Below are 22,791 nucleotides of genomic sequence, written 5' to 3'. Positions count from 1 at the left end.
GTCTCAGGTGGGGAAACCGAGGCTCTTGAAGGAAGCCCCAGAGCCCATGGAGAAGCAGAACCCAGGCGGGCAGTGCCGGGGACGCTGCCCCACTCGGACGGTCCCCGAGCAACAGGTAGGAACCAAGGCCCAGCCACTGCCGCTGACTTCTTTCCTCTGAAGGCCCCACAGCCCATCTGGGGACAGATCTGCCCCCTCCCGGACACTGGCCGGCAGTGGGGGGCGCTGGCACCGGCCGGGACGCCACGAACCTCTGAGGGCAGGTGGGGGTGAGGGCCCCGTTGCCCATGCTCGTCCCTCCCTGACAAAGACGACAACTCCGGAATGTTGGGGTCCGGGGGTCGGGGACGGGAGGTCCCTGCAGCTCCCACACGCCTGGCTGAGTGTGGTCAGCGTGTGGTCAGCGGCGGGTGGTCAGCAGGCTGAAGCCCCTCCCTGCAGGGGCCTTGGGCCTGGGCTGGCAGCTCCTGGCTGTGGGGACCAGGGGCCATGGCATCCGGTCCCAGCTGGGAGACGCGGGCGTCCTCATGGGCAGGGACCGAGCGGAGGGGTCTGAGCTGAGGCTCCAGCCACTGCCCCACCTGAGGTGCCCACTGGCCATGGCGGGAGGGCGCAAGCCAACGCATGGATGCAGCCACAGCGGGAGGCCCCTTCCCTTGGGAACGGTTCTGTGCCCGCGCTCCGGTAGGGCCCCTCGGCCCTCATCTTGGGGTCCACACCGATCCAGGGCAGAGGTTGGGGATTTGGACAAAGTGCTGGTTCCACGGCCCAAGGCTGGGTCCTGAGAGGGGCTGATTTGTGGTGATGCCTGGAAGAACGTGGCCCAGCCGCCGTCCACGTGGGGTGTCCAGGTCCTGTCTGGCACCCAGTAGCCACCACGTCACCTCACCACCAAGAAACATGTCACAGAGCCGAACGCCTTGGATGGCAGCCCCAGCAAACCTGCAGCTGTCCGGGGCTGGGGTCGGCAAGATCGTCCATCCTCGCCCGGCTAGGGGCCTGGCATCTGGGCAGATACTGGCGAGGAAGGGTTGGGGTCTCCACGCCAGGCCCCCGAGTCTGCGGCTCCCCACTCGGGGGCCGTCCCCTCACTGCAGACCCCACCCCAGGAGACCGAGTGGGTCCTGGCTCTGCCTGCCCCCACGGCTGGCCCGAGCTCACATCCAAGTGGAAAACCTGCCCGGGAGCCACACAGTCCCAGGGCGACCGGGGCTTTCCCAGACCCCCAGAACCGGGCGGCCTCAGCCCCACTTCCCCTTTCGGTCTGAACAGGGAATTCTGTTCGGCTGAGATCGAGACAACGCTCTCTGCTCTGGGTGGGGAATGAGAAATGAGGAACTCTTCCCGCTGGCCCATCCGGGATGGGCTGCTGGAGCTCCGGGGGGAGCTGGGCTTGGGAGGAGCTTGCGCCTGGAGCCCGGCCAGCCTTGGAAGCAGCGTCTCAGCGGGGGCTCTGGGGGGGGTGGCGCCTTCTGCAGCAAAACCGCACCAGCCAGAGGGCCGGGCAGCCCGACCCGGGAGCAGCCCTGGGACCCGGCGCCTGGAGGCTACCAGGACCTCTGGCCTGAGGGGGCCCAGGGGTGGGGGGGGCGCCAGCAGCCGGCCCAGCAGTGAGGACACAGGGCAGGGGCGGAGGGCAGGGGAGGGTGCAGAGAGCCAGAGACAGCGTGTGCCTCTCGGCCAGGTGGGGTGTGAGTGCACCATGGGGGGGCAGCCTCAATCACCGCGAAACGCAGATGGGGAGAACCCAGAAGGCTCCCCTGGGCCCGGGCCGAGGGGGCTTTTTACCCTGTGGCAAGCCAGATGGAGGGTCCGGGCCCCCAGGAGTTAACACGCAGGAGCCCCGCCAAGGCCAAACAAAACTTCAGAGCCTTCCAGCCCTTGGGAACCTGGCAGGCCCCAGCGCGGATGCCGGGCTGCGGGGGGGCCTGGCTGGCTTGTCAGCTAGCCCGACACCTGGGGTTTTCCTTGGTTCGGGGTGTCAATGCGCGAGCTTAGGGGGCCATATGGACCCGGACAGCCTTGGCTGGACGCAGGACAGGCTGGGCCGGTTCCACGAAGGCAGGGGCTGGGAAGGCTGTGGCACCAGGAGCCTGGCGGTGGCAGCCCCTCCCCGGACCGCCCTGCACCCGGGGGGCTTGGCACAGCCTGGACGTCAGGAACCCTTGTAAAGCGGCGCAGCCCTCCCCAGACGCTGCTGCTGGCAGGGCCTGGACGCGGGAGCCCCCGAGTGGACCGGGGCAGGGGCGGGGTGGGTGCCCCACGGGGCCACCCCGTTAAAACTGCAGACGCAGCTGCCCCTCCTGTTGGGGCTCACGTAAGAGGCACCGTCCTCCCACCCCGACAAGGTGCCTGAGAGGCAGCGTCCGCACAGCACAGACGTGGCGGCCCCAGCCCTGAGCAGCCCGTGCGCCCAGGAGGCCTGGCAAGGGGACAAGGCTGTCCCTGCTGGCTGTCACTCCCCACAGCCGTTTTCTCCCTAGAAACTTCCCTCCAACCAGACATCTCTGCCCAGTCCCCGTGGGGCGGCTTTTATCCCGCTCCCAGCCTGGCTCCCGGCCAGGGCCCGAAAAACGCTGGCAGCTCCCAGCGCCGCCCAGCGCCCCAGCACCGGCTCCGGGACTCGCCCGAGAGGAAGACACGGCCCGATGGGCCCCCGGGACCCGCTGTGCCCACTGAGGCCCCCGAGGAGGGAGGCGCGCCCCGCTTCCCAAGGCGGCTGCGGCAGGGCTGGCGGGGGGTTAAACTCAGACTCCACGCGGGCTGAGGGGCTGCCCTGCCTCGGTGGGACCCCGCGTCGGCCGGCTCGGCAGCAGGGGCCAAGCCTATGCCGAGAGCACCGGCCCTTGCCCGGCCCGGCCCCTTTGCCGCCGGAGCTCACGGGACGCAACACACGACATGCAGCCCACGTAGATAAAAAGCACTTTTTAATTTTACCAAACTGATCTGTACAAAAGTTAGTGCTGCTTGGTCAGAGCGTAGCGCGTTGCGGCAGGCCAGTCTTCCCGCACGCGGCCCGGGGACAGACCGCGTAAAACCAGTTTGCTGCGGTCCCCACCCCCCGAGAGAGGTGCCAAAAAAAAAAATTCTTTTTTCTAGAAAAAGGTAGGAAAAGTAGAAAAAGTAAAAAGAAGCAACTTCTCAGATGTATTTAAATTTACAAAGTTTTAAAGGCACGAGTTTCCATGAAGTAGGCGGTTATCGTATGCTCAGCACGGCAGAAGCGGAGTAGCTAAATCAGTCCCGCTCCTCTGCAGCCAGGAGAACGCTCTGTGGAGAAGGTTGTCTCACAGCTTGGGAGGTGGCGCCCGCGGCAAAGATGGTCACGTTTCTGAGCCGCCCTCCCCAGGAAGTTCCTGTCTTCCGCCACCTGGCAGGCTGCGGGCAGGGCCAACCCTGCCGCCCACACCCCAACCTAACGCTGGGCGCTGGGCACCCCGGCCTGACCAGAGACGCTGCCCGGCAAACCCCTTCTCCTCCCAGGGTTTCTGGCCACCAAGCGGGCGGGGCAGCGCCCAGGCCCCTGAGGCTTCCCGGGGCAGGTGGCCTCCCCAAATGCCAGATCCGAGCACTGAGATGCCACCACTGAGATGCCACCGACGCCAACACTGTGACCCTCCTCCCCGCCGGGCCCCGAGCAAGCTTCCCGGCTTCCATTTTGTCTTAAATTCTACTCTTTGCACAAATTACTTCATTAATTAAAGATAAAATAATAAAGAACATAAATACATCTTTAACAGCTTTCCAAACAAATACTTTCAAGCTTCAAAAATAAAAATGACCAAAAAATAAAATAAAAAGAGAGAAGTTTTGTTAATCACAGCCAAACCTTGCCCGGGACGACTGACTACAAGGAGTGCCGGGGTCTCACAGGCTGGTCCCCGGGGCGCTCGCTCGCGTGGACGAAGCCTGAGCGTGTGACAGGCCACCCGCCGTCCCGGGAGCGTCCTCCGTTGGTGCGAGGGGGTCTCGGTGCCCAGGCGGGCCTGGTGCTCCGGCAGCCCCGGCCGAAACCACAGGCCTGCCCCGTCCTCTGCGCTGCTGCTTTGCAGGGACAGAGACGCAAACCCCAGGAGCCGGTGCCCGCGGGCCACACAGAAGAGGGACGAGTGGCCGTCCTTTGGGGCTCCCCAGCCACCTCAGAGAGGGAGAAGGAAGGAAAAGAGAGCGCTGTCTGTCAGCGGAGGCTTGGAGACCTGCAGGCCTCGGACGTTGGTGACAGAGGCGTTTCTGCAGCTTTGGCAGGCACTTGGCCGGTGACCCAGCCGCTCCCCCACCGGCCAGCGCACAGCCAGGAGCCCCGGGGGCCTGGCGGGTCTTGGCGGAGAAGAGGCCGTCCTCGCCGGCAGGGGCCCCTCTCCAGGGCACGGTGGCCTCAGGGCCTGGTCAGCGTGGTGTACACGGGCTGGTCCCAGTTACTGGTGGGGCTGTGGGTGGGCGGCAGGGACAGCCCGTTGAGCAGGGGCGAGGCGTAGGGCCGGCGGGGCGAGTGGAAGTAGGGGTACTGGTAGAGGCCGGACGGGTAGCCGGGGTAGGCGCTGTAGTAGCCGGAGGCTTGCAGGTCGGTGTAGTCGCCCTGCGAGCTGGCGAAGGAGCTGGCGGCCGTGGCGGGGGTGGCCGTGGTCACGCTGGCCTGGGCGCTGTAGGAGCCGTAGTCGGCGCGGCCGGGCGAGCCGTGGGGCTGGTCGCCGTAGTGGCCGGGGCTCAGCTGCTCCGTCTTGATGTGCGGCCGCGGGGGGCCCGCCTCGGACGGGGAGGCCGAGGCCGGCGGGGCACCCTTGTGGGCCCACACCGGGGACACCCCGGGGTGAGAGTAGGAGGCGCCCCCGTAGGAGCCGGCGGCGGCCTGGCTGGGCTCCGCGGGCAGGGCCGAGTGGCCGTTCAGGGGCAGGTACTGGTCGAACTCGTGCACGTCGAAGGTGTCCATGACCTCGCTGCTGAGCTCGGAGATGTCCACGTTGCTGAAGTCGATGTTCTGGCGCCCGCTGTCCACCAGGCGGCGCCCCTCCAGCTTCAGCTCCGGCTTGGCCGCGCCGGCGCCCGCCTGGTGCAGGTCGGCCTTGGGGGTGGTGGGCGGGGTGGGCGGCCCGTGGGTCTGCCCTGCAGAGAGAGCACACTGCCGGATGAATGCCCCTTCTGTGGCGCGGGAGGGGCCGCGGCCGGCCACGAGGGGAGGGACGCCGCAGGCCAACTGCCGCAGGTAGGAATGAACGGCTTTTTGTTTCTTTACGGTTCCCAGAAATTCCAGCAAAGTCAGACCCAGACCTCACTCCTTGGCCGAGAAAATTCCGTTAAGCGCGGTTCTACGGGAAGACCTCGGACCCTCCCGGGAGACCACGGTGGGGGGAGGGTGGCCGGCGCTAGCATTCCGCCGCTGTGAAGCCACACAGAACCTCCTCCCCGGCACCACCGAGCAAACCCAGGCTCCCGGGCTCCGGCCAACGTGGCCAAGGCCGCTCGGCTGCGGGAGTCCACTCGCCAGTCTGACCCTGGGGCTGGGGCTGCTGCCGGCCACCGTGTCACCGTGCAGGCTGCTCTCCTGTTGGCGCAGCCGGTCTGGCTGGCCGCGCTAAAACCCCCCACCTCCAGGGGCACCAGACCAGGCCAAGCCAACCGTCGGCTGGGCAGCCCCTCGTGGGTCGGAATGGGCTGTGACGGTGGCTGGGGAGGGCGGCTGTGTGTCCGGCATCTGCGCTGGGCTGGCCGTGAGCCCCGCCCCCACCACTGTGGCTCAACCTGGCCACAGCCAGACACCCAGACACGCCCCTACCTGCCCCCCTCCCCAACTCTCAGATGCCATGGGGCCCTGGCGCCCACCTGTGTGGTCGCCGTGGTGATGCGCGTCGCCGAGGCCCGCGTCGGCCTTGTACATGGCGCCGCCAGGGTGGTGGCCCAGCTCGGCGCCCGAGTCCGAGTCGCTCTGGCCGGTCTTGACGCTCTTCCTGCGGCGCGGCTGGTACTTGTAGTCCGGGTGGTCCTTCTTGTGCTGGACACGGAGCCGCTCCGCCTCCTCCACGAAGGGGCGCTTCTCGCTCTCGCTCAGCAAGCTGCAGGCACAGGGCAGAGGTGGGATGGCCGGGGTGCCCTGCGTACCCGCCCTGGGCTGGCAGCAGACGGCCAGGCCCACAGGCCGAGGTGCAGGGAGAGGACGAGACGCCCTGGCCGGGGAAGGGGCCACAGGCGCAGCCCTCGCTGAGAACAGAAGGCGGGAGCTGCGGTGCCGGCTTGGGGGACTTGTGCTCCTTACAGCCCAAGGAGCGACCCCAAACCTCTGTCTTTCTCCTCCTACTGCCCCCCTTCCCAAGCCTGTTTGTTCTCTCCCTTTGGGGCTTTCTGAGAGCGGCCGGCAGGACCCAGCCGAGAATCACACTGTGGACAAAAGCAAGGCTTCGGGAACCGTGCCGGACCCGGCGGGCAGCTGGGCTTGCAGCCGCTCCGACCCCAGACTTCAGAAACACTGGCGAGACCCGGGCATTTGTCCTCCCTGCGCCACGGAACACACACGCCCCTCAGGCTCCCCACGGCTCCCCTTGAGCTGCCTGGGCAGAGGCCTAGGGGGGCAGGGCTGTGCCCCAGATCCCGACAGAAGGCAGGAAGGGCAGATTTGAAAGCTCCAGGCCCCCCTTCACCAGGCGAAGAGCAGGAAACAGGGAACCAGAGCCCCAAACCCACAGACTTCCATTTTAAACCCAAGTGGAGGACGCTTGGTGGGGGTGGCCTGTTCCCAGCAACAAGTCCTGCACTGCTGTGTCCTACTTTCTGCCAAACGGCCAGCTTCACCAAGCCAGCCTGTGCACAAAGCCTGCCCTGCCGGGCAGCTCTCTCCTCGTCTCCCCTCCATCCTTCCCTGCTGCGGGCACAGAGGTGGCCAGGAGAGACCGAGGCTGTGGGGAAGGCAGCAGCTGGCGAACTGGCACCCTGTCCACCTGCCCGCCCCACCCCCTCCCACGGGCGTCCTGGGCGCCCTTTCCAAGCAAGGCACCTCCAGGGAGCTGCCGGACGCCGGCTCCCAGCCCAGCAGGCCCTCGTGCCCGGACCGCTCACAGTGGCTTGGGGTCACCTCGGGTGCCAGCCATGGCCCCCGGCAGGATGTCCCCAGAGCTGGCGAATGTGCCCGAGGGCAGACACACCACAGGGGTGCACACGCCACAGCTGTCGTGGCAGACCCAGACCCACGCCTGGTGCGGGATCTCGGCCGCAGGCTGCTTTCCCACTCGGGTCGCGGAGCCCGAGGAGGCCGGCGTGGGGTTGCCGCCTCCGAGCCCCCGCGCGCGCCCCCAGGCCCCGCTGGTTGTCCCGGGTCCCCGCCGCCCGCGGCCAGGGGACAGCGCACTCACCGCCACAGCTTGCCCAGCGTCTTGCTCAGCTCCGCGTTGTGCAGGTGCGGGTACTGGTCCGCCAGCTTGCGGCGCGCCGCCTGCGCCCACACCATGAAGGCGTTCATGGGCCGCTTCACGTGAGGCTTGGCCTTGAGCGCGCCGCCCCCGCCCCCGCGCACCGGCATGGGCACCAGGCTCCAGTCGTAGCCCTTGAGCACCTGCGACACGGCGTCGCGGATGCAGGCGGGGAAGCGCTCGTCCGCCGCCTCGGCCGCGTCCCCCCGCCCACCGCCCCCCGTGCTCCCCGCGCGGCCCAGGCCCTCGGAGCCCGCGGGCGACGGCGGCGCGTCCGAGTCCGAGTCCTCCACGTGCGACATGGAGCTGGCGGTGCCGGACGGACTGCAGGGCGGCTGGGCGCGGGCCTCGCTCATGTCCAGCATCGGGGCTGCGCGCGGAGGGGCGCGCACGGGGAAGTGCAACGGCGCCCGGGCTGCGCTCTGGCCGCTCCGGGACCCGAGGTCGCCGCGCGGTGGCCCGACCTTCGTCGCCGCCCCAGCTCGGGCTCCCCCGCCGCCACCGCCGCCGCCGCTGCCGCTCCGTCCCGGCTCCGAGACCCGCAACAAGTTTCTTTAAGCGGCGCCCGAGGCCCCTCCCCCCACCCGTCTCCCCATTGGTCGGGGCGCTCCCCACTCCCACGAGGGCGGAGCTCGGCCGCCCCCGCCCCCCCACCCATAAAGAAAGCTCCGCGGTTCCCGCTGCGCCCCCGCCCGCCCCGCCTGGCGCCGCACCACGTGGGCCCGGCGCGCCCAGCATCCCAGGACCCGCGCCGCGAGCCCCCCTTCCTGGGGGACCGGGAAGGAAAAAGGGGGCCCGGAGGGCGGGCGGGCGCGGGCTCTGCGGCGCGCGCTCCTCCGCGGGCCGGTCGCCGCTCCTGGGTGGGTCCGCCCCCAGCCCGATGCTTAGCAAGGCAGCGGGTCCCCAACACACACACACGCGGCCCGTCTCGAGCCCCGACGTCTCGCCCGCAACCCAGAGGCGCCGGGTCCGCTGCCGCCTGCCCGCGGCCCAGGGGAGGGTCCGCTCAGCCGCGCGGCGCCGAAGCCCGGGCTCCCCGTCCGCGGGCCGGCGCGACGTGCGGGAGCCGCCAGCTCGTTGCGAGCCTGCGGGCAGCGCACGTGCAGGTAACGCGCGCCCAACCGCAGGGCGCCCTCCGCATCCGGCGCGAGCGCTGGCGGGGGCGCGGTCCGGGGCGGGCGGCTGGAGGGGCGGGAGCGCTGGGCGGGGCCTGGGCTGACCCCGGCTGCCGAATCCCTGAGGCCACCAGGCGGATGCCGTGGCCGGACGCGGGGGCCTAGGGCCTTCCGGGTGTGACCCCGGGGTTGGAGGCGCAGAGGCCCTCCGGCGCGGCGGCTCTGGGTGGTCCGACGGAGGCGGAGGCAGCTCCTGGCCTCTGCGCCTGGGGCGCCCGGAGAGGAGGACGGAGGGGGCGGCGGGGTCGGAGAGGGGACATTTCCCTCGAGGCGAGCGCCGAGCCACTGCTGCGAGTCCCCGCCCGCGGCCGCCCCCGCGAGTTGGCCCCAGGCCCGCAGTCCTCGAGCGCGGCCCGTATTCTTTCGACCGAGGCGCGGAGAGGCGACAGCCCCGCCCCTCGGGCAGCCGACGCGGGACTCTGGCGTCTCCAAAGTGTATCCCGGCGACCCTAAGCAAGGGTGCCAGGTCCCCCCACCGCACATGGCTCCCGAGTCACCTACGTCTGGGCCAGTGGCCGCCGCAGCCCCGGAGTGGCGCCGCCTCCAACCGGGCCGGCAGAAGGGCCTGCTGTTTCCAAAGGGCAAGTCGGCGGGTCGCGCTGGAGCTTCTCCCGCGCGCGCCTTACCAACCTCGGGCTCGCTCTGGCCGGCCGGGAGATGGTGGCCGCGGCGGCTGCCCGGACCCGCAGCCTCACATTTGGAACGGGTGGCACCATGTCCAGGAGCTGGGGCTTCAAGGCGGGCCTTTCTCGGGGGGCATCGGCCTGGGCACTGAAGAACCAGGGCCAGGCTGCCTGCCACCTGCCCGCGGTGGCGGGTAAGTGCCCTTGTCTGGGCACACAGGGCGGACCCCCAGGCGGGGTGCGGGGAGCCGTGGGCAGCGCTGCCAAGGCGAGCTGTGCGCTGGGAGGCTCCGCCTGAGCTGGGTGCCAGAGTGGCTGTGCTGCCCCCCCTCGGCCATCTGCCACCTCTGGCTCGGTCACCTGCCCAGGAAGACCCCTCCCCACCCGTCTGCGGGGGCTCTCCACCCCCGTGGAGGCCCCGCCCTTCACCCAGGTCCCTGCCTTGGCCCCCAGTGGTCTGCGGAGCATCACCCGTGGGGGCCCGGGGGGCGGTGCTGCCAGGGGAGCCATGGACCTTGTCGCCAGACCCGGGACCCGGCAGTCGAAAGCAGGGGTTTAAGTGGAGGGGACAGGAGTGGGGACCTGACCCAAAGGTACTGCCTCTCACACCCACCCTGGTCCCCAGGGAGCAGACTTGCACCCCTCCCTTGGCCTGGGCTGCCACTGGGGCAACAGGGCTCCAGGGCTCCGCGTTGCCAGGGCCCACGAGGCAGAGGTTGCTGTGGGTGTGCTGGGCGGCTCCCCACCCCCGAGGAGGGCACCGCACCCACGTCCCCACCCCGGGACCCTTGGGGGAGGGGACACTGAGCCCAGGAGTCCAGTGCCTGGCCCAGGTCACACAGTGGTCGGTCAGGGCCGTCCAAGGTCCTACCTGGGCTGCACCTCTCCCTGGGCTCGAGTGACCACCCAGGGGCTGGCAGGAGGTGCCAGGGTGGCCCGTTGTGCCTGTGCAGGCCACCATGGGGTGAGTGGGGAGGGGCGTAATCGCGGCCAGGGGTGGGCCCGGCTGGCCCAGAGGGCGACTGTGCACGTCCTGGAACACGGGTGAGAGAGAGGGCTCAGGGTCCAGGCCCTCGAGCCCAGCGTGGGCTGCAGGGACCTCAGACTCGTCTCTGGTCCGTCTTGCAATCCGCAGGGCAGTGCCAGAGCACTGCCTGGGCTTGCTCCTCTGTTAGTGCTGAGCTCAGCTCAGCCCTCGGGCACTGGCTCCTGAGTGGACCCAGGGACCTGGCTTTCAGAGAGGGAGGGGTCTAGGGTCGGTCCGTGTGTTCCCAAGTATCGATTAAGCACCTGCTGTGTGCCCGGAGCTTTCCGCAATGGCACTCCATGCTCCTCCCGAAGATGCTGGCCTCGGGGCGGGGGCAGGTAGCCAGCAAACAAGTAGCATCTCCAGGGCAGAGATCCTTATCACTGGGTGGGGTGGGGGGCCTCTAAGAAGGGTGGTCTGGGGAGGCTTCTTTGAGCCTTTGACAAGTAGGCTGAGACCCGAAGCTTCCAACCTCATGGAGAGAAGAAAAAGCATTCCCGGGGTGGGCGGCATGTGCAAAGGCCCTGCGGCAGCACAGAGCACAGGGGATTTGATGACAGAGGCCCTGGTGGTTGAAGAATTGAGGGGCAGCCGTTGGAACCACTGTTGTGCCCACCTCTTGGGCCCCACATGCTCACGAGTGGGCCCCATTCCCCCTCTCTCCTCAGCCCCTTGGCCCTGCCCTGCCCTGCTGGGCTGGCACGACTCACCCCTGCCCTCACTGCCATCCCGTGTCCTGGGCAGCTTCAGGGAGGGTCTGAGCAGTGGAACTTGAACCGGGTGTGGGAAGTTAACAGGGAGGAGGTTTCTAGACCCACACCCCGCAGAGGCACCAAGCGCACCTGCACAGCAGGGGTGTGGCTGGCAGGTGCTGCCCACGCCCACACAGGGCCAGTCTCGGCCCGTGGGGCCCCCAGGCCAAAGACCCCACTCAGCCCACTCCCGTGCTTCTAGGAATGGCGACCCCGGAAGGCTGGGTGTGGATAGCGGTGTGATGTGCCGTGTGTTTATTTCTGTGTGTGTGGTGTGTGTATGGTGTGTGTACGGTGTGTGGTGGGTATATGTTGTGTGTATGTGGGGGGTGGGTGTATGTATGTAGTATGTGGGTGTGTGTATGTGGTGTATATCGCGTATGTGGTGTGTGGGGATTGTGTGTTGGTGTCTGTTGTGTGTATGTGGGGGTGTGGCGTGTGTCTGTTGTGTGTTTGGGGGTGTGCACAGCATATGTGTTGGGGCTGCAGGCTGAGTGCCCTCCTGGAGCCACACGGCTGTCGTCCCCTCCCCCCCGCCCCCCCACCGCTGGTCCCCGGTGGTCCCTCCCACCAGCCGCCTGGCCCAGGGAGGCCATGTGCGTGTTCTGTGCCGACTTCAGGAGAAAAGCGCTGGGGGCGGGCGCAGCGCCGTGGAGCCCGGCTGGCGTGTCCTGCATGTCCATAGCCCTGGCCTGGCCTCCTGGCCCTGTGCTCAGAGGCAGTTGGCGTCGCATCCCGCGCAGCCTCGGAGGTTAATTGGTGCTTTTAATTACTGGCTGGTGTCGCAGAGAGGAACGGCGGAGGGGTGCGCGACTCTGAGCAGCGGCTGGGTGGAGACAGCCACCTGCCCCGCTGGTCCCTGGAGAGGCCGGAGGGGGCTCACGGGGCTCGGGGACAACCTTCCGCTGAGCCCCCTAACGTAGCGTCTCGGGGTGCTCACGGTGCCAGCTGGGGCCTGAGTTCTGGTCTGGGTCAAGGCTGGCCCCTTGCGCAGGATGACGTCTGCCCAGGAACTGGCCTTGCCCATCCCTCGCCCTTTCTGCAGCCCTGGGACGCGATGGAGACCGCCCTGTGCTCGCTCTTGCCCTGCAGGAGCAGAGTCTTCCGGGCGCCCGGGCGGGGCGCGCTGCCCCCACGTGTCCCTCCACATCATCAGCTCTGTCCTCCGCCATGCGCCAGGAGCCCCTGACAAATGAACCCACACTCCTGGGTGGCCGTCCTCGTTCTGAAAGGGTTGCAGGGAGGGGGCCCAGTGCCCGTTTCTCCCCAGTGGCAGGTGCACGCCTGCACGGGTCACAGATGTGTCTGGAGCAGCTGTGGTCCCTGCCGCTCAGCCTCCATCACCCCGTGCCAGTAGCGGGTCCCCACACTCCCTGCTGTGCCCCATCCGCCCCTCCTCCCGGTCGGGCTTGGGCTGGAGCCGACACCAACTGCACCGTTGGCTCTTGGCGCTGCGTGTTCGGTGGCAGGCAGAGGTGCTTCTGCAGCCAGGAGACACCTGCAGGCGGGGCCAGGGGTCTCCACGGGCAGCGAACCAGGGGGGCACCTTCCACCAGGGAAGCCGAGTCTGTTGATGATGTTTGAGACTCGGGGTCGAGCCGTCTCCGCCCCGGACGTTTCCGTTCCATCAGCTGGTAGTAGATCCCGTCCCCAACTGTGCCATGCAAAGTTGACTTCTGTGCCTTGCACCAGAAGGTTCTGTGACAGACACGTGGCCCTCCAGCCCCATTCTGGGCCTCATCCCCTGGATCCAGGGCCCCAGCCCCCAGCCCACCCTAGCCAGGGTCTTCATCCGGGTATGAGCTCCTTGGAGAAGCCACCCCATGGCCTGCGGAGAATTTCTCAGGCCCACAGGCGGGAGGGAACAGGACCCTGGTGGGACTCTCACTTCAGAAAAGCAGCCTTCTGGGCCCAAACAGGCTGCCAAGACCAGTGTCCGTCCTTGAAGCTCGGCTTTCAGATTTAGTGAGGCTTCTTGCCCAAAATGTCCAAATTTGAAACTTCCCAGAGCAGACCCCTGTTTCAAGTGTAACTAGGGAGGAAAACGGTGGCTTGAAATAAACGTGTCACAAAGAAAAATCCCTTTTCCGTGAGAGGGCTCTGGCCGGCTCGAGTGCTGACCTGCTCTGCCACGATGGAACGTCCCAGAGAACCATTAGCACCACAGGCAAATTAAAACACACCCTGTAAAAAGATCTCTGCTGTCTCCCAAGTATTTATTTTTCTGAACATGCTGAAGGAAGGTTTAATGAAGATGCCCGCAGGCGGGTACGTGGGCAGAGTGGAAGAAAGCAGCGTGGTTCTCGGCAAGACAGATGGTGCTGCTTCGAGGGGCTGCAGCTGGGAGGCTCAGACGAGGGTCTGCAGCAAAGCTTTGCTCCCAGAGGCTTGTAGGGGAGAGGCGGGAGACACGCGATTCCTGGGTCTGCCTTTTTGCCGATTCCCGCGGGCCTGTGGTTCCGGGGCTGTTTGTTACGCAGCACTACTGTGGCAACTGTTGACTCGTACACTGACTGATACTTCTCTGTGGGCAGAGTGCAGCCCGTTGGCATCCGGTTTGTGACCTCTGGGTGCGGCAATTTCCAAGACTTCTTCCAGTACAGAATATGAATTCCAGGAGAAAAAAAAGTTACACGTTCTTTTTCTGCCACGGGACCCCATAACCAGAGAACATAACTGCATTGGGAGGTTTTCTTCCCACTCTGCCTACGAACCACGCTTGCCGGCTCGCAGGGCCACACAGGGCCTCATCTTCTGGGGGGAAAGGGCAGGGGCACTCCTGGCCCGGAGCCGAGGGTGCAGGAGGAGGCTGGGCCAAGCAGAACAGCCGCCCGTGAGTCACCGTCCCAGGACGGCCGGCAAATGGCATGACACCTGCTCACTCGCCCCCACCGCACCTGCCAGCCTCACTCCGGGGGTGCTGGCCGCTGGACAGTCACGGCGGCATCTGCCCAAACTGACCACCCTTCCAGAAGGGTTAGCACCGACGGGTCCTGCCCCCCTTCTTAAACAGATTTCAAGACATGAAAAATTGGGGTAAATGAAGGGTGCACAATTAGATTTGGGCCCAAGCTGAGTCCTTGTGGGTGCCAGAGACAGCTGCAACTGAACGTCAGGGACAACGGCCCTGATGCGGCAGGAGCTGCCAGGCCGGGGTGCCGGGGGGACAGCTGGACGAGGTGCTGACAGGGGCTCATTCCTCTGTGAAGCCGGCCCGCAGCTGCTGGGAGCGCAGCCAGCCCCCGGCTGTGTGTGCCTCGGTCTTGGGGGTGGTGCTGGCAGAGGCCGGGACAGCGGGGACAGGGTCCCACCCTGGGCGTCCACTGCTCGAGCGGGCGGCTCCTCTCGAGGAAGCACCTCCCGCTTTCCCCCGAAGCACAGGGCGGCCCTGGGGCAGCCTCTCCCGTCAGCTGGGCCTTTTGTCACATGGCTTCTGCTCCACAGTGTGAGTCCAGGAGCCCCTCTGCTCCCGCGGGCGAGAGGCAGCTCAGGGCGGGTCCTCGCCGCCTGTGGCCTGCAGGGTGCTGAGCTGCGGGGAGAAAGGACACGTTCAGAGACCCCGCTCGGCAGGTGGCCCCTCTCCCCAGCACGGATCTTCCAGGCGCTGCAGCTTGGTCTGGGTTTGCAGAGGTTTCTGTTTTTCTAAGTGAAGCACAGTCTTGGGGAGTAAGGCACACCCGTGTCTAAATGTTATTTTTAAATTGCCAGATGCTCCTTAATGCAGATGAAGAAGCAGGTCTGGTATAAGTGGGACGATCTATTCAGGCAGGTGACAGCAGCGCTGGCCCCGTGACTCTGCAGCCACACCATGCAGGACTGTCTTTTGTCGTTTTGTTTTCGTTTTTTTTTTTTTTTAATTGGGGTGAAATTCACACAGCACAAAATGAACCATTTCAGGTGGTATTTAGCACGTCCACGGTGTGGCACAGCCATCAGCTCTGCCTAGTTTTCGCAGCCCCAGGAGGAAACACGCCCACTAACAGCCCCTGCTGCGCTCCCCATCCCTGGCAGCCGCTAGTCCACTTCCCTGCTCCGCGATGTGCCTGTTCTGGACGCTTCATGTGAATGGAATCGCGCGTCACATGGCTTCTGTGTCTGTCTTGTCTCACTTAGCTTGGTACTTTTGACGTTCACGTTGTAGAGTCTCAGAATGTTCTTTCTTTTTATGGCTGAGTAATACCCCAGAGCACTCTGGATCAGATTTGGGCAGGGACGGGCAAGAACAGAGCCTGTCCTCGGCCAGGCCCTGCCCCACATGCCCCAGTCCCAAGCCCAGCCTCGGTGGCGGAAGGGCCCCACAGGAAACTCAAGCTCAGGGGAGCAGGAGCTCCCTGCAGGGCCTGCGCACACCCAGAGTGAGCCGGAGCCCAGCCGGAGCCCGGAGCGCTGGATGCGGAACAAGGGCCCTTTTCTGCTGTGCACAATGCCCCATTGTGCCCCTCCGGGGGGGACAAGGCAGCCCCAGCGAGGGGACGCTGCGAACAAAGGGGCCTTTTGTGAGGACTGCCCCCACCTGAAATGCAGCACCCAGGGTCACACCTGATGCTAGAGCTGTCCCTCCCGGCCGTCTGTCCCCTGAGCAGCTCTGGCATCCAGGCAGGGACCCAGAAGTCCTGCAGCTGGCGTTGAGTGGGGGGCGGGGAGGTGCGGGCCGTGGGGTCCCGTGGGAGGACGGGGTGCAGGGTGCAGGCTGGGCTGTTCCTGCCGTGCTGGGGCGCACACGGCCCTGCTCGGAACAGGGTGCTCCACCCACTGCAGTACCTTCTACCAACCCACCTCGCAGCTGGGCTCCCGAGGGAGGGATTTCTGGAGAAAAGGAAACTTAAAGTCACACTGTGAGCTGTGAGCTGTCCGTGTACGCTGTCGCCCAACACGGGGCGGGCTGGCGGCCGGGGAGGGGTCCCCGCAGCTGCCGGGCTGGGCTAGAGTTGGGCGAGCCAATGCCCAGCCAGTCCCTGCCCTCCTGAGGCTCACGCTGCCGTGGTGAAGATATAATTAAACAAGCAACAAAGCTGGATCATTTGACCATACAAATATTAATAATTTATGTCAAAACACTAGGAATGAAATGGAGAGGCTGGGACAAGCTGTAAAAACAAAAACAAACCCAGGACAAAACATTTGCCTTACACACAAAAGAGCAGCATTTCATATGTAAAGAGTTCTTACAAATAAATAAGGAAAAACCCCCACCTCAGACATTTCCTTCTGAGAGCCCCGAGTGCGTCCCACCCCTAGGGACCTGCGGCCGTGCCCCGCCGCCCGGGTCAGAGCGGGGAGCCTCGCGGGCACGGTCTCGGTCGGTGGCCTCGTCGGTGGGCTGCGTCAGCAGCACTGGGGCCCGGGGCGGGCGGAAGGTGCCGGGGGTGTCAGGCCCGGCCCGGCCCAGGCCCACAGCCCCGCACGCCGGAAGCGGCGCCCGCCCGGAACGCGGGGCAGGAGCGCGCCGGGGCGTCCGTGGCGCGGGACCGCGACGGCGGGAACCCTCGAGCCGGGTCGGCCACGCGCCCCTCGCGGGCCCAGCCCCGCCCTCCCCGCCGCTGCGCCCGAGGGGCCGGCGGGGGGCGGGGCTCCGCCGTGGGCGGGGGCGGGGCCTCAGGGCTGTGGGCGGGGCCTCAGGGCGGAGCCGGGGCTTCCGGGCGCGCGGCCCTCCCCGCGCATGCGCCGTGCCGGCCCAGCGATGGCTGCGCCCCAGACGTCGTTGAGGAAGCGGAAAACCGGGGACGCGGACCCCGCACCTGGGTCGCCGCCCGCTGCGGGCCGCGATTCCGCGGACTGTCCGGCCCGCCTCCGCCCGGGCACCTTCTGGCTGACCAGGATCGTGCTCCTGAAGGCCCTGGCTTTCGTTTACCGTGAGTGCCGGGCAGGCCCGGGCTCCCGCCGGCGTCAGCTATGCCGCGCGCCCCGCCCCGCCCCCACGCACGCCCCCGCCCCCCCCGAGCACCGCACCCCCGCACTCCCGCACCCCTGTACTCCCGCACCCCACGCACGCCCCGCCCCCCCGAGCACCGCACCCCTGTACTCCCGCACCCCACGCACGCCCCGCCCCCCCGAGCACCGCACCCCCCGCACTCCCGCACCCCTGTACTCCCGCACCCCACGCACGCCCCGCCCCTCCGAGCACCGCACCCCCGTACTCCCGCACCCCCGTACTCCCGCACCCCCGTACTCCCGCACCCCCGTACTCCCGCACTCCCGTACTCCCGCACCCCTGTACTTCCGCATCCCACGCACGCCCCCTACGCACGCCCCGCCCCTCCGCACCGCGTACCCTCCACGCCCCGCCCCCCGCGCACGCCCCTCCTACCTGCCGCAGTCTGGGTGGGGTGAGGCCGAAGGGGGTAGGGGACGGGATGGGGAGGGGAGGACGAGGTCGCTTAGCAGTGACTGCACTTGGCCCCCTTTGCCGTCTGTGCCCGCGCCCCGCTTGTCGTCTCCTGGACCCCACCTGGTGCCCCCCAAAGTTGGCACAGTGCAGCTCTGCGTGGCGGTGGCGGCCCCAGGGCCCCTGTCCCGAACCTCGGAGTCACCGGTTCGCTGTCAGGTCCGGGGTTTGCGTGCGCCTACTGCCCCGCAGCACAGGGCAGCCCCGGCTGCGAAGGGAGTGAGAGTTCCCGCTCTTTCCCGGCCTCTGCAGCCCCTTCCCCAGTCTGGGAGCCTCCTGCCCCCGCGGCTCCCGGCGCGGAGTGGAAGGTGACTGGCCGGTGGTCCCGCTGCAGTTTCTTCTTTGACATCCCCAACCCAGCTGCTGACCCCGCCTTGGGGAGGATTCCAACAGGAGGCTGGGTGGGGAGGGGCGAGGGGCCTGAGGACTTCACTCCGGTCAGCCTGACGCCTCCCTCAGGGATTTGACCCCCCCGGCCGAGACCCTCCAGGCCGCAGCTGTGCGGGGCCTGCCTGCTGACCAGCCTGCACAGCAGGCTCTGAGAAAAGTCAGCTCAGGCTCAAAACTTCTGGACGTGTCCAACTCCCTCCCACCCAGTCCCGTAAAACCCAGAACTTTGGTTTGGAAGGGAACGGTCCCGTGGTCATGGGGACATGAGGGAACACGCAGATGAGTGTCTTGTAAGCCCAACCTGTCAGTGGTAACAAAGACTGAACCCTGCGGTTCTCACGCAGGCCTGGAAGTGGGGGGAGAGCCCAGGCGAGACTGTGCCAGGGCGAGCGGCGGCTGCAGAGGGGCTGGGCCGGCACTGCCCAGCGCGGTTGTCCGCTGTGGGCAGGGACTGTCTGTTTCTTTCTTCACCTCCTCTCCTTGCGCGGAAGGAAGGTCCCATCGCAGAAGCTCTTGGGCAGCGTCTGTTCCACAGCGCTGTGGGCGGCTTGCTGGCATATTCCCGTGGAGGGGGAGGCCGGGCTTCATGCGTGAGACGCGGGCACTGCCGTCGGGTTCTGTGGGGTTGCCAACGTGGGCTCCAGCTTAGGCGCGTGCGTGCACTGGAGCACTTTCCCTCTCTCGAGCTCTTGTGAAACAATAGTTCTCCCCAGTGGTGCTTTATCCTCCACAGTGCTCAACAGTCATTCTAGAAGTTTGCGCTGTCACTTAGCAAAAGATGAAGTCAAGATAAGTGAATGTGTGAGACTTTAATAGACCTTTAAAAGGAGAGCTTGCGCTGCCGCCGTGGGAGCCCCGGCGGCTTTGCTCGCGCAGCCTGTAAACCCCGCGCAGGGGCTTCTGCAAGGAGCAGAGGCTGCCTTTGATCCTGCAGGGACTCTCTGTTCCAGTAGATGTTAAACCTGGGTCAGGCGGGTATTTTGAGCCTGGTGCCCAGCATGGGGCAGTTTGCTTTGACATACGCATTTTTTTCTGTCTTGTGAGTGAGTATATTTGGGGTAGAATCAGTGCTTTGCAGCTGTATCAAGGAACCAATTTCCCATCTTCCAGGGATGTGGTTTTCTGGCTGAGGCCTGGTGCAAGCTGACAGTCATCCTGCATTTACCTCTTTCTAGAAAGTTCTGGATCTTACTGGACCCATGAGCCACACCCTGTCCCACAGAATCCCAGGGTTTTTCCAGGGTGCCATAGGGGCTCTCCAGATATTTCACTCAAGGTTGAGTTTTACAACGTTTCTGGCTGCTGAAATGCTTGTAGTGAAACACACAGCCAAACCTGTTCTGTAGAAACTGCCGTTAAAAGACACTGAAACTTCGAGGTCAGGAGTTCGAGACCAGCCTGAGCAAGAGCAAGACCCTGTCTCTACTAAAAATAGGAAGAAATTATCTGGCCAACCAAAAAAAATATATATAGAAAAAATTAGCTGGGCATGGTGGCGCATGCCTGTCGTCCCAGCTACTCGGGAGGCTGAGGCAGGAGGATCGCTTGAGCCCAGGAGTTTGAGGTTGCTGTGAGCGAGGCTGACGCCACCGCACTCACTCTAGCCCGGGCAACAGAGTGAGGCTTTGTCTCAAAAAAAGAAAAAAGAAAAAAGACACCTAAACTCAGGCAGGCTCAGCCTCAGGCAGCGTCTCTCCAAAGGCGTGTAATACAGACAGAGAGATCAGGAGAACTGGTTGCTTCAGAAACACAGAAAGGCCCAGTGAAGACTAGAAGGCAGACTGGAGAGGCCGGCTGCCAGCAACAAGCTTCTTCCTGCCTCAGCCCGGTTTTGTGTGTGTGGTGCTGGGTGCTTCCCCAGCAGCCGTAGGCGTCTCTGGGTGTGTCGGGGTGTGTGGGTGCTGGGGGTGCGCTCACTGCACACGGCTCAGCTGTGCACAGAATGGTTTCTGGGGCCGTCTGCAGTGACGCCGTCGGGGCTGGAGCGTGTTCTGTTACAGGGAAGCCGCGTCTCAGCAGGGCTGCGGAGCAGATTGGAATGAAGATCCGCCTGTCATCTTGACATGCGGCCCTGTCCCTGAGAGGCTGCTGGTGCTGAGCAGACACTGCTGTAGCACCTTGCCCGGCACCTCTCGGTGAACGTTCACCCCCTGGTGACGTCCCCCTCCCGGTGGGCAGCCAGGAGGCAGGCTCAGCCGCAGGCCCGTGTGCATCGAGTGCTGACGGCCCTGGGGTCCAGGCCCCTGGCTCCAGCTCACGTATCCCAAACACCAGCTTCACCTCTCAGGCCTTGAGGGGCCCCTGGGAGGACTGTGGCTGCCCTGCCAAGGTGGCAGTGGACGCCTGACACTGCCCGTCCACTGGGCACAGGTGGCTGCTGCCAGGGGTGGCTGGATCTGGATGATCACATGACAGGACTTCCCGGCCTGGGCCGTGGGACCTGGGTGCTGGTACCTCCTGTGCTCAGGCCCGTCCCTGTCCCTGTGTATGACAAGGAAACAGAGCCCAAGAGCGAGTGCCGCACTCAGGGTCGCTGGGATGCAGGGCAGAGCAGCCCTGTGACACGGCCCCTCCCGATGGTCATCGTGCTAACAAGCGCGACCTGGTCTTCTCCAATGACGGGTGGGGCTAGCCGGGCCACCCTGGAACCTTCCAGGGACACGACAGTGGCGCGTGCTGCTGGGGGCCCGTGCACGGGGCTGCACACGCTAGTGCCCACTTCGTCTCAGAGACGAGCCCGAAGTGCAGAGCCTGATTCTGCAGGGGCTCTGCGGGGTCGACGCGGTAGACTGTTGAGCCCTGCGGGGGGAGGCGTGTCCAGCAAAGAGCGGCTCTGGGGCCCCGCAGCCCTCCCCCTCCCCGGCTCCTGGGCCCTTTGAAAAACCCCTTCCAGGGTGCGGAGGGAGGTCCGTGGTCGGCAGCCAAGGGCCGCGGGGGCAGAGCTCGTGGGATTTCTGGCAGCTCCTGTGTTTGCGAAAGCCGCCATCCGTGAAGCCGTGTTGGGAGCCACGTGGGTGCCGTGAGAGACCCGCCAGAGCGAGACCGGTTCAACGTCTGTGCCCGTTTTTTCCGGGGCTGCACTCAGATTGGTTTACTGTTGATGGGAATTACACACAATAGGTAGGTGAGGTGTTTAAGCCACGTTGGAATTGAGAAGTTATTTGGAAATAACGTAAGTGCAGTTGGTTGGAATTGGATTGATGGTTGCCGGTTCACTGCAGAGAACTTTCTGGAAGCTTGCGATCGGTGGGAACTGTGAGGCTCAGAGCTGGTCCCCGACACCTGGCTGTGTGACCTTGGACACACCACTCATCCAGACGCTCCGTCACGAGGAGGTGGACAGTGGTCCGGCCACCACCGCGGGGCTGAGGCGGGACTCCTGCGTGGCCCGGCGCGCTTCCCCGACAACAGGCCGGACGGAGCGCCGGGAGAGGCTCGCGGGCAGCCGCTGAGCGTGCCTGAGTGTAGCGAAAGGACATTTCCTTTGAAGTTCAAACGTTTGGGAGACATTTTTCCAACGGGGGAGGCATTTGTGGAGACCGGCTGGTGAGCGTCCGCAGACCGGCCCTGTGTCCCGCGCTCCTCCTCCTCGTCATGTGACCAGGTGCCTGTGAGGCTCTTGTTCTTTCCGGGGGGCCGCAGGGCACCGTTCAGTCTCAGGGCCGCGTCCTTAGCCCTGGACGAGCTTCTGGCCTCGCCGCGTCCGCTTAGTCCAAGTCCCGCGTCTGCCCCAAGCAGCGCAGCCCGGCTGGGGCCTGCAGTGAGGCGGCTGGGGACCGCTCACGCGTCCAGCCTGAGCTGGGACTGGAAAAATACCCTAATGGACCATAAATAGAGAAGAAAGTGGGCTCCTCCCGGCCCGCTGCGTGGCGTGGTCCTCGGGTGACGTGGACACATCAGGGTGGCAGAAGGTGGTTTCACGCCGGCGGGAGGCAGGACCCTGACGCTTGTCTTCCGCTTCCCCTCGTTCCCCTGGAGCCCCTGGGCAAATTTCGAGCCCCTGTGGCTCGGCTTTCTCGATGGCACCAGGACGGGACCGACTCGGCCAGCAGAACCGTGGCACCGTGTTTGCCACACTCCCAGCTGCTCTTTGGAAAATTTGAGGGAAAGGAAGCCAAGAGGAATGAATGGTTGAAGTCCCGCCCTTCTGTTCTGTTTTGAGCGTTCAGTGGTGCTGGGAGTTCGTGGGCAGTGAGTGTGTGTCCCTCTCTCCAGGCCACTTGGAAGCCAACGACACGCACCGCTGGCTTTGCAAGTCCCCTGTGAAAGGCCTGGGCGTGTTGAAAAAGCAAACGGAGTCAGTTTACTGCAGTTGTGCGGGGCTGTGTCTGGGCCTCTGTCCTCCTCCGTCGGCCTAGGTGGCCGTCCTTCTACCAGTGCCACGCTGTCCTGATCAGCTTGTGGCAAGTCTTTTTGTTTGTTTGTTTTGAGACAGGGTCTTGCTCTGTTGCCCTGGCTGGAGTGCAGTGGCTCGATCACAGCTCACTGCAGCCTCAATCTCCTGGGCTCAAGGGATCCTCCTGCCTCAGCCTCCCGAGTAGCTGGGACTACAGGCATGTGCCACCATGCCTGGCTAACTTTTGTATTTTTGTAGAGATGGGGTCTCACTGTGTTGCCCAGGCTGGTCTCAAGTGACCTCCCAGCCTTGGGTGCCCAAAGTGCTGGGATGATAGGCAAGACCCACCGCACCCAGCCTTTATAGAAGTCTTGAATTTGGGTAATGTGAGCCTTCCAACTTTGTTTTTTTTTTTTCAGAATTATTTTAGCCATTCTAGTTCCTTTGCCTTTCCGCATACATTTTAGAGTCAGCTTGCTAATATCTACAGAAAATCCTGCTGGATGTTTTGGTTCGGATTGTGTTGAATTTGTGGACCAAAGTAGGGAGAATTGACTCCTTAATGATTTTGACTCCTCCAGCCCGTGAACGAACGTGGTGTCTCTCTCCACGTAGTTAGATCTGTGATCTTTTCATCGGTGCCTCACGGTTGTCCACGTACGGATCCTGTCCCTGCCCTGTGAGCTTTGTCTTTCTGAGCTTGGGGACA

The 22,791-nt window shown here is 65.2% G+C and overlaps 2 protein-coding genes across 5 annotated transcripts in view; one reads left to right on the top strand and one right to left on the bottom strand.

Annotated features, from left to right (window-relative positions):
* Positions 1 to 2,926: 2,926 nt before the first annotated feature.
* Positions 2,927 to 7,907, bottom strand: SOX8 (SRY-box transcription factor 8). Its single transcript, XM_045541051.1, has 3 exons — positions 7,338 to 7,907; positions 5,818 to 6,047; positions 2,927 to 5,100 (listed from the first exon to the last, which is right to left on the bottom strand). The coding sequence occupies exons 1-3, from the start codon at positions 7,757 to 7,759 to the stop codon at positions 4,376 to 4,378; spliced, it is 1,377 nt and encodes a 458-aa protein (XP_045397007.1). The 5' UTR covers positions 7,760 to 7,907; the 3' UTR covers positions 2,927 to 4,375.
* Positions 7,908 to 16,630: 8,723 nt separating this feature from the next.
* Positions 16,631 to 22,791, top strand: part of LMF1 (lipase maturation factor 1) — a 62,913-nt gene continuing 56,752 nt past the window's right edge. For all 4 annotated transcript variants that reach the window (XR_006733159.1, XM_045541047.1, XM_045541046.1 and 1 more), the window contains exon 1: positions 16,631 to 16,823. Coding sequence is in view for 3 of the 4 variants with exons in the window: in XM_045541047.1 (XP_045397003.1) it covers positions 16,631 to 16,823 (193 nt within the window). In the remaining variant the exon portion in view is untranslated. The remainder of the gene's footprint in view (positions 16,824 to 22,791) is intronic.

The sequence above is a fragment of the Lemur catta genome, chromosome 2, assembly GCF_020740605.2.
Source record: "Lemur catta isolate mLemCat1 chromosome 2, mLemCat1.pri, whole genome shotgun sequence".
NCBI classification, from domain to species: domain Eukaryota; kingdom Metazoa; phylum Chordata; class Mammalia; order Primates; family Lemuridae; genus Lemur; species Lemur catta.
This window is presented reverse-complemented; position numbering and strand designations above follow the sequence as displayed.

Excerpts from the sequence above, each read along its gene's own strand:
- SOX8 (XM_045541051.1), bottom strand. The coding sequence starts at position 7,759 with ATGCTGGACATGAGCGAGGCCCGCGCCCAGCCGCCCTGCAGTCCGTCC. Across the intron at positions 6,048-7,337 it reads ACGCTGGGCAAGCTGTGGCG|CTTGCTGAGCGAGAGCGAGA; the intron begins GTGAGTGCGCTG and ends CTGTGCCTGCAG. Across the intron at positions 5,101-5,817 it reads TCACCACGGCGACCACACAG|GGCAGACCCACGGGCCGCCC; the intron begins GTGGGCGCCAGG and ends CTCTCTCTGCAG.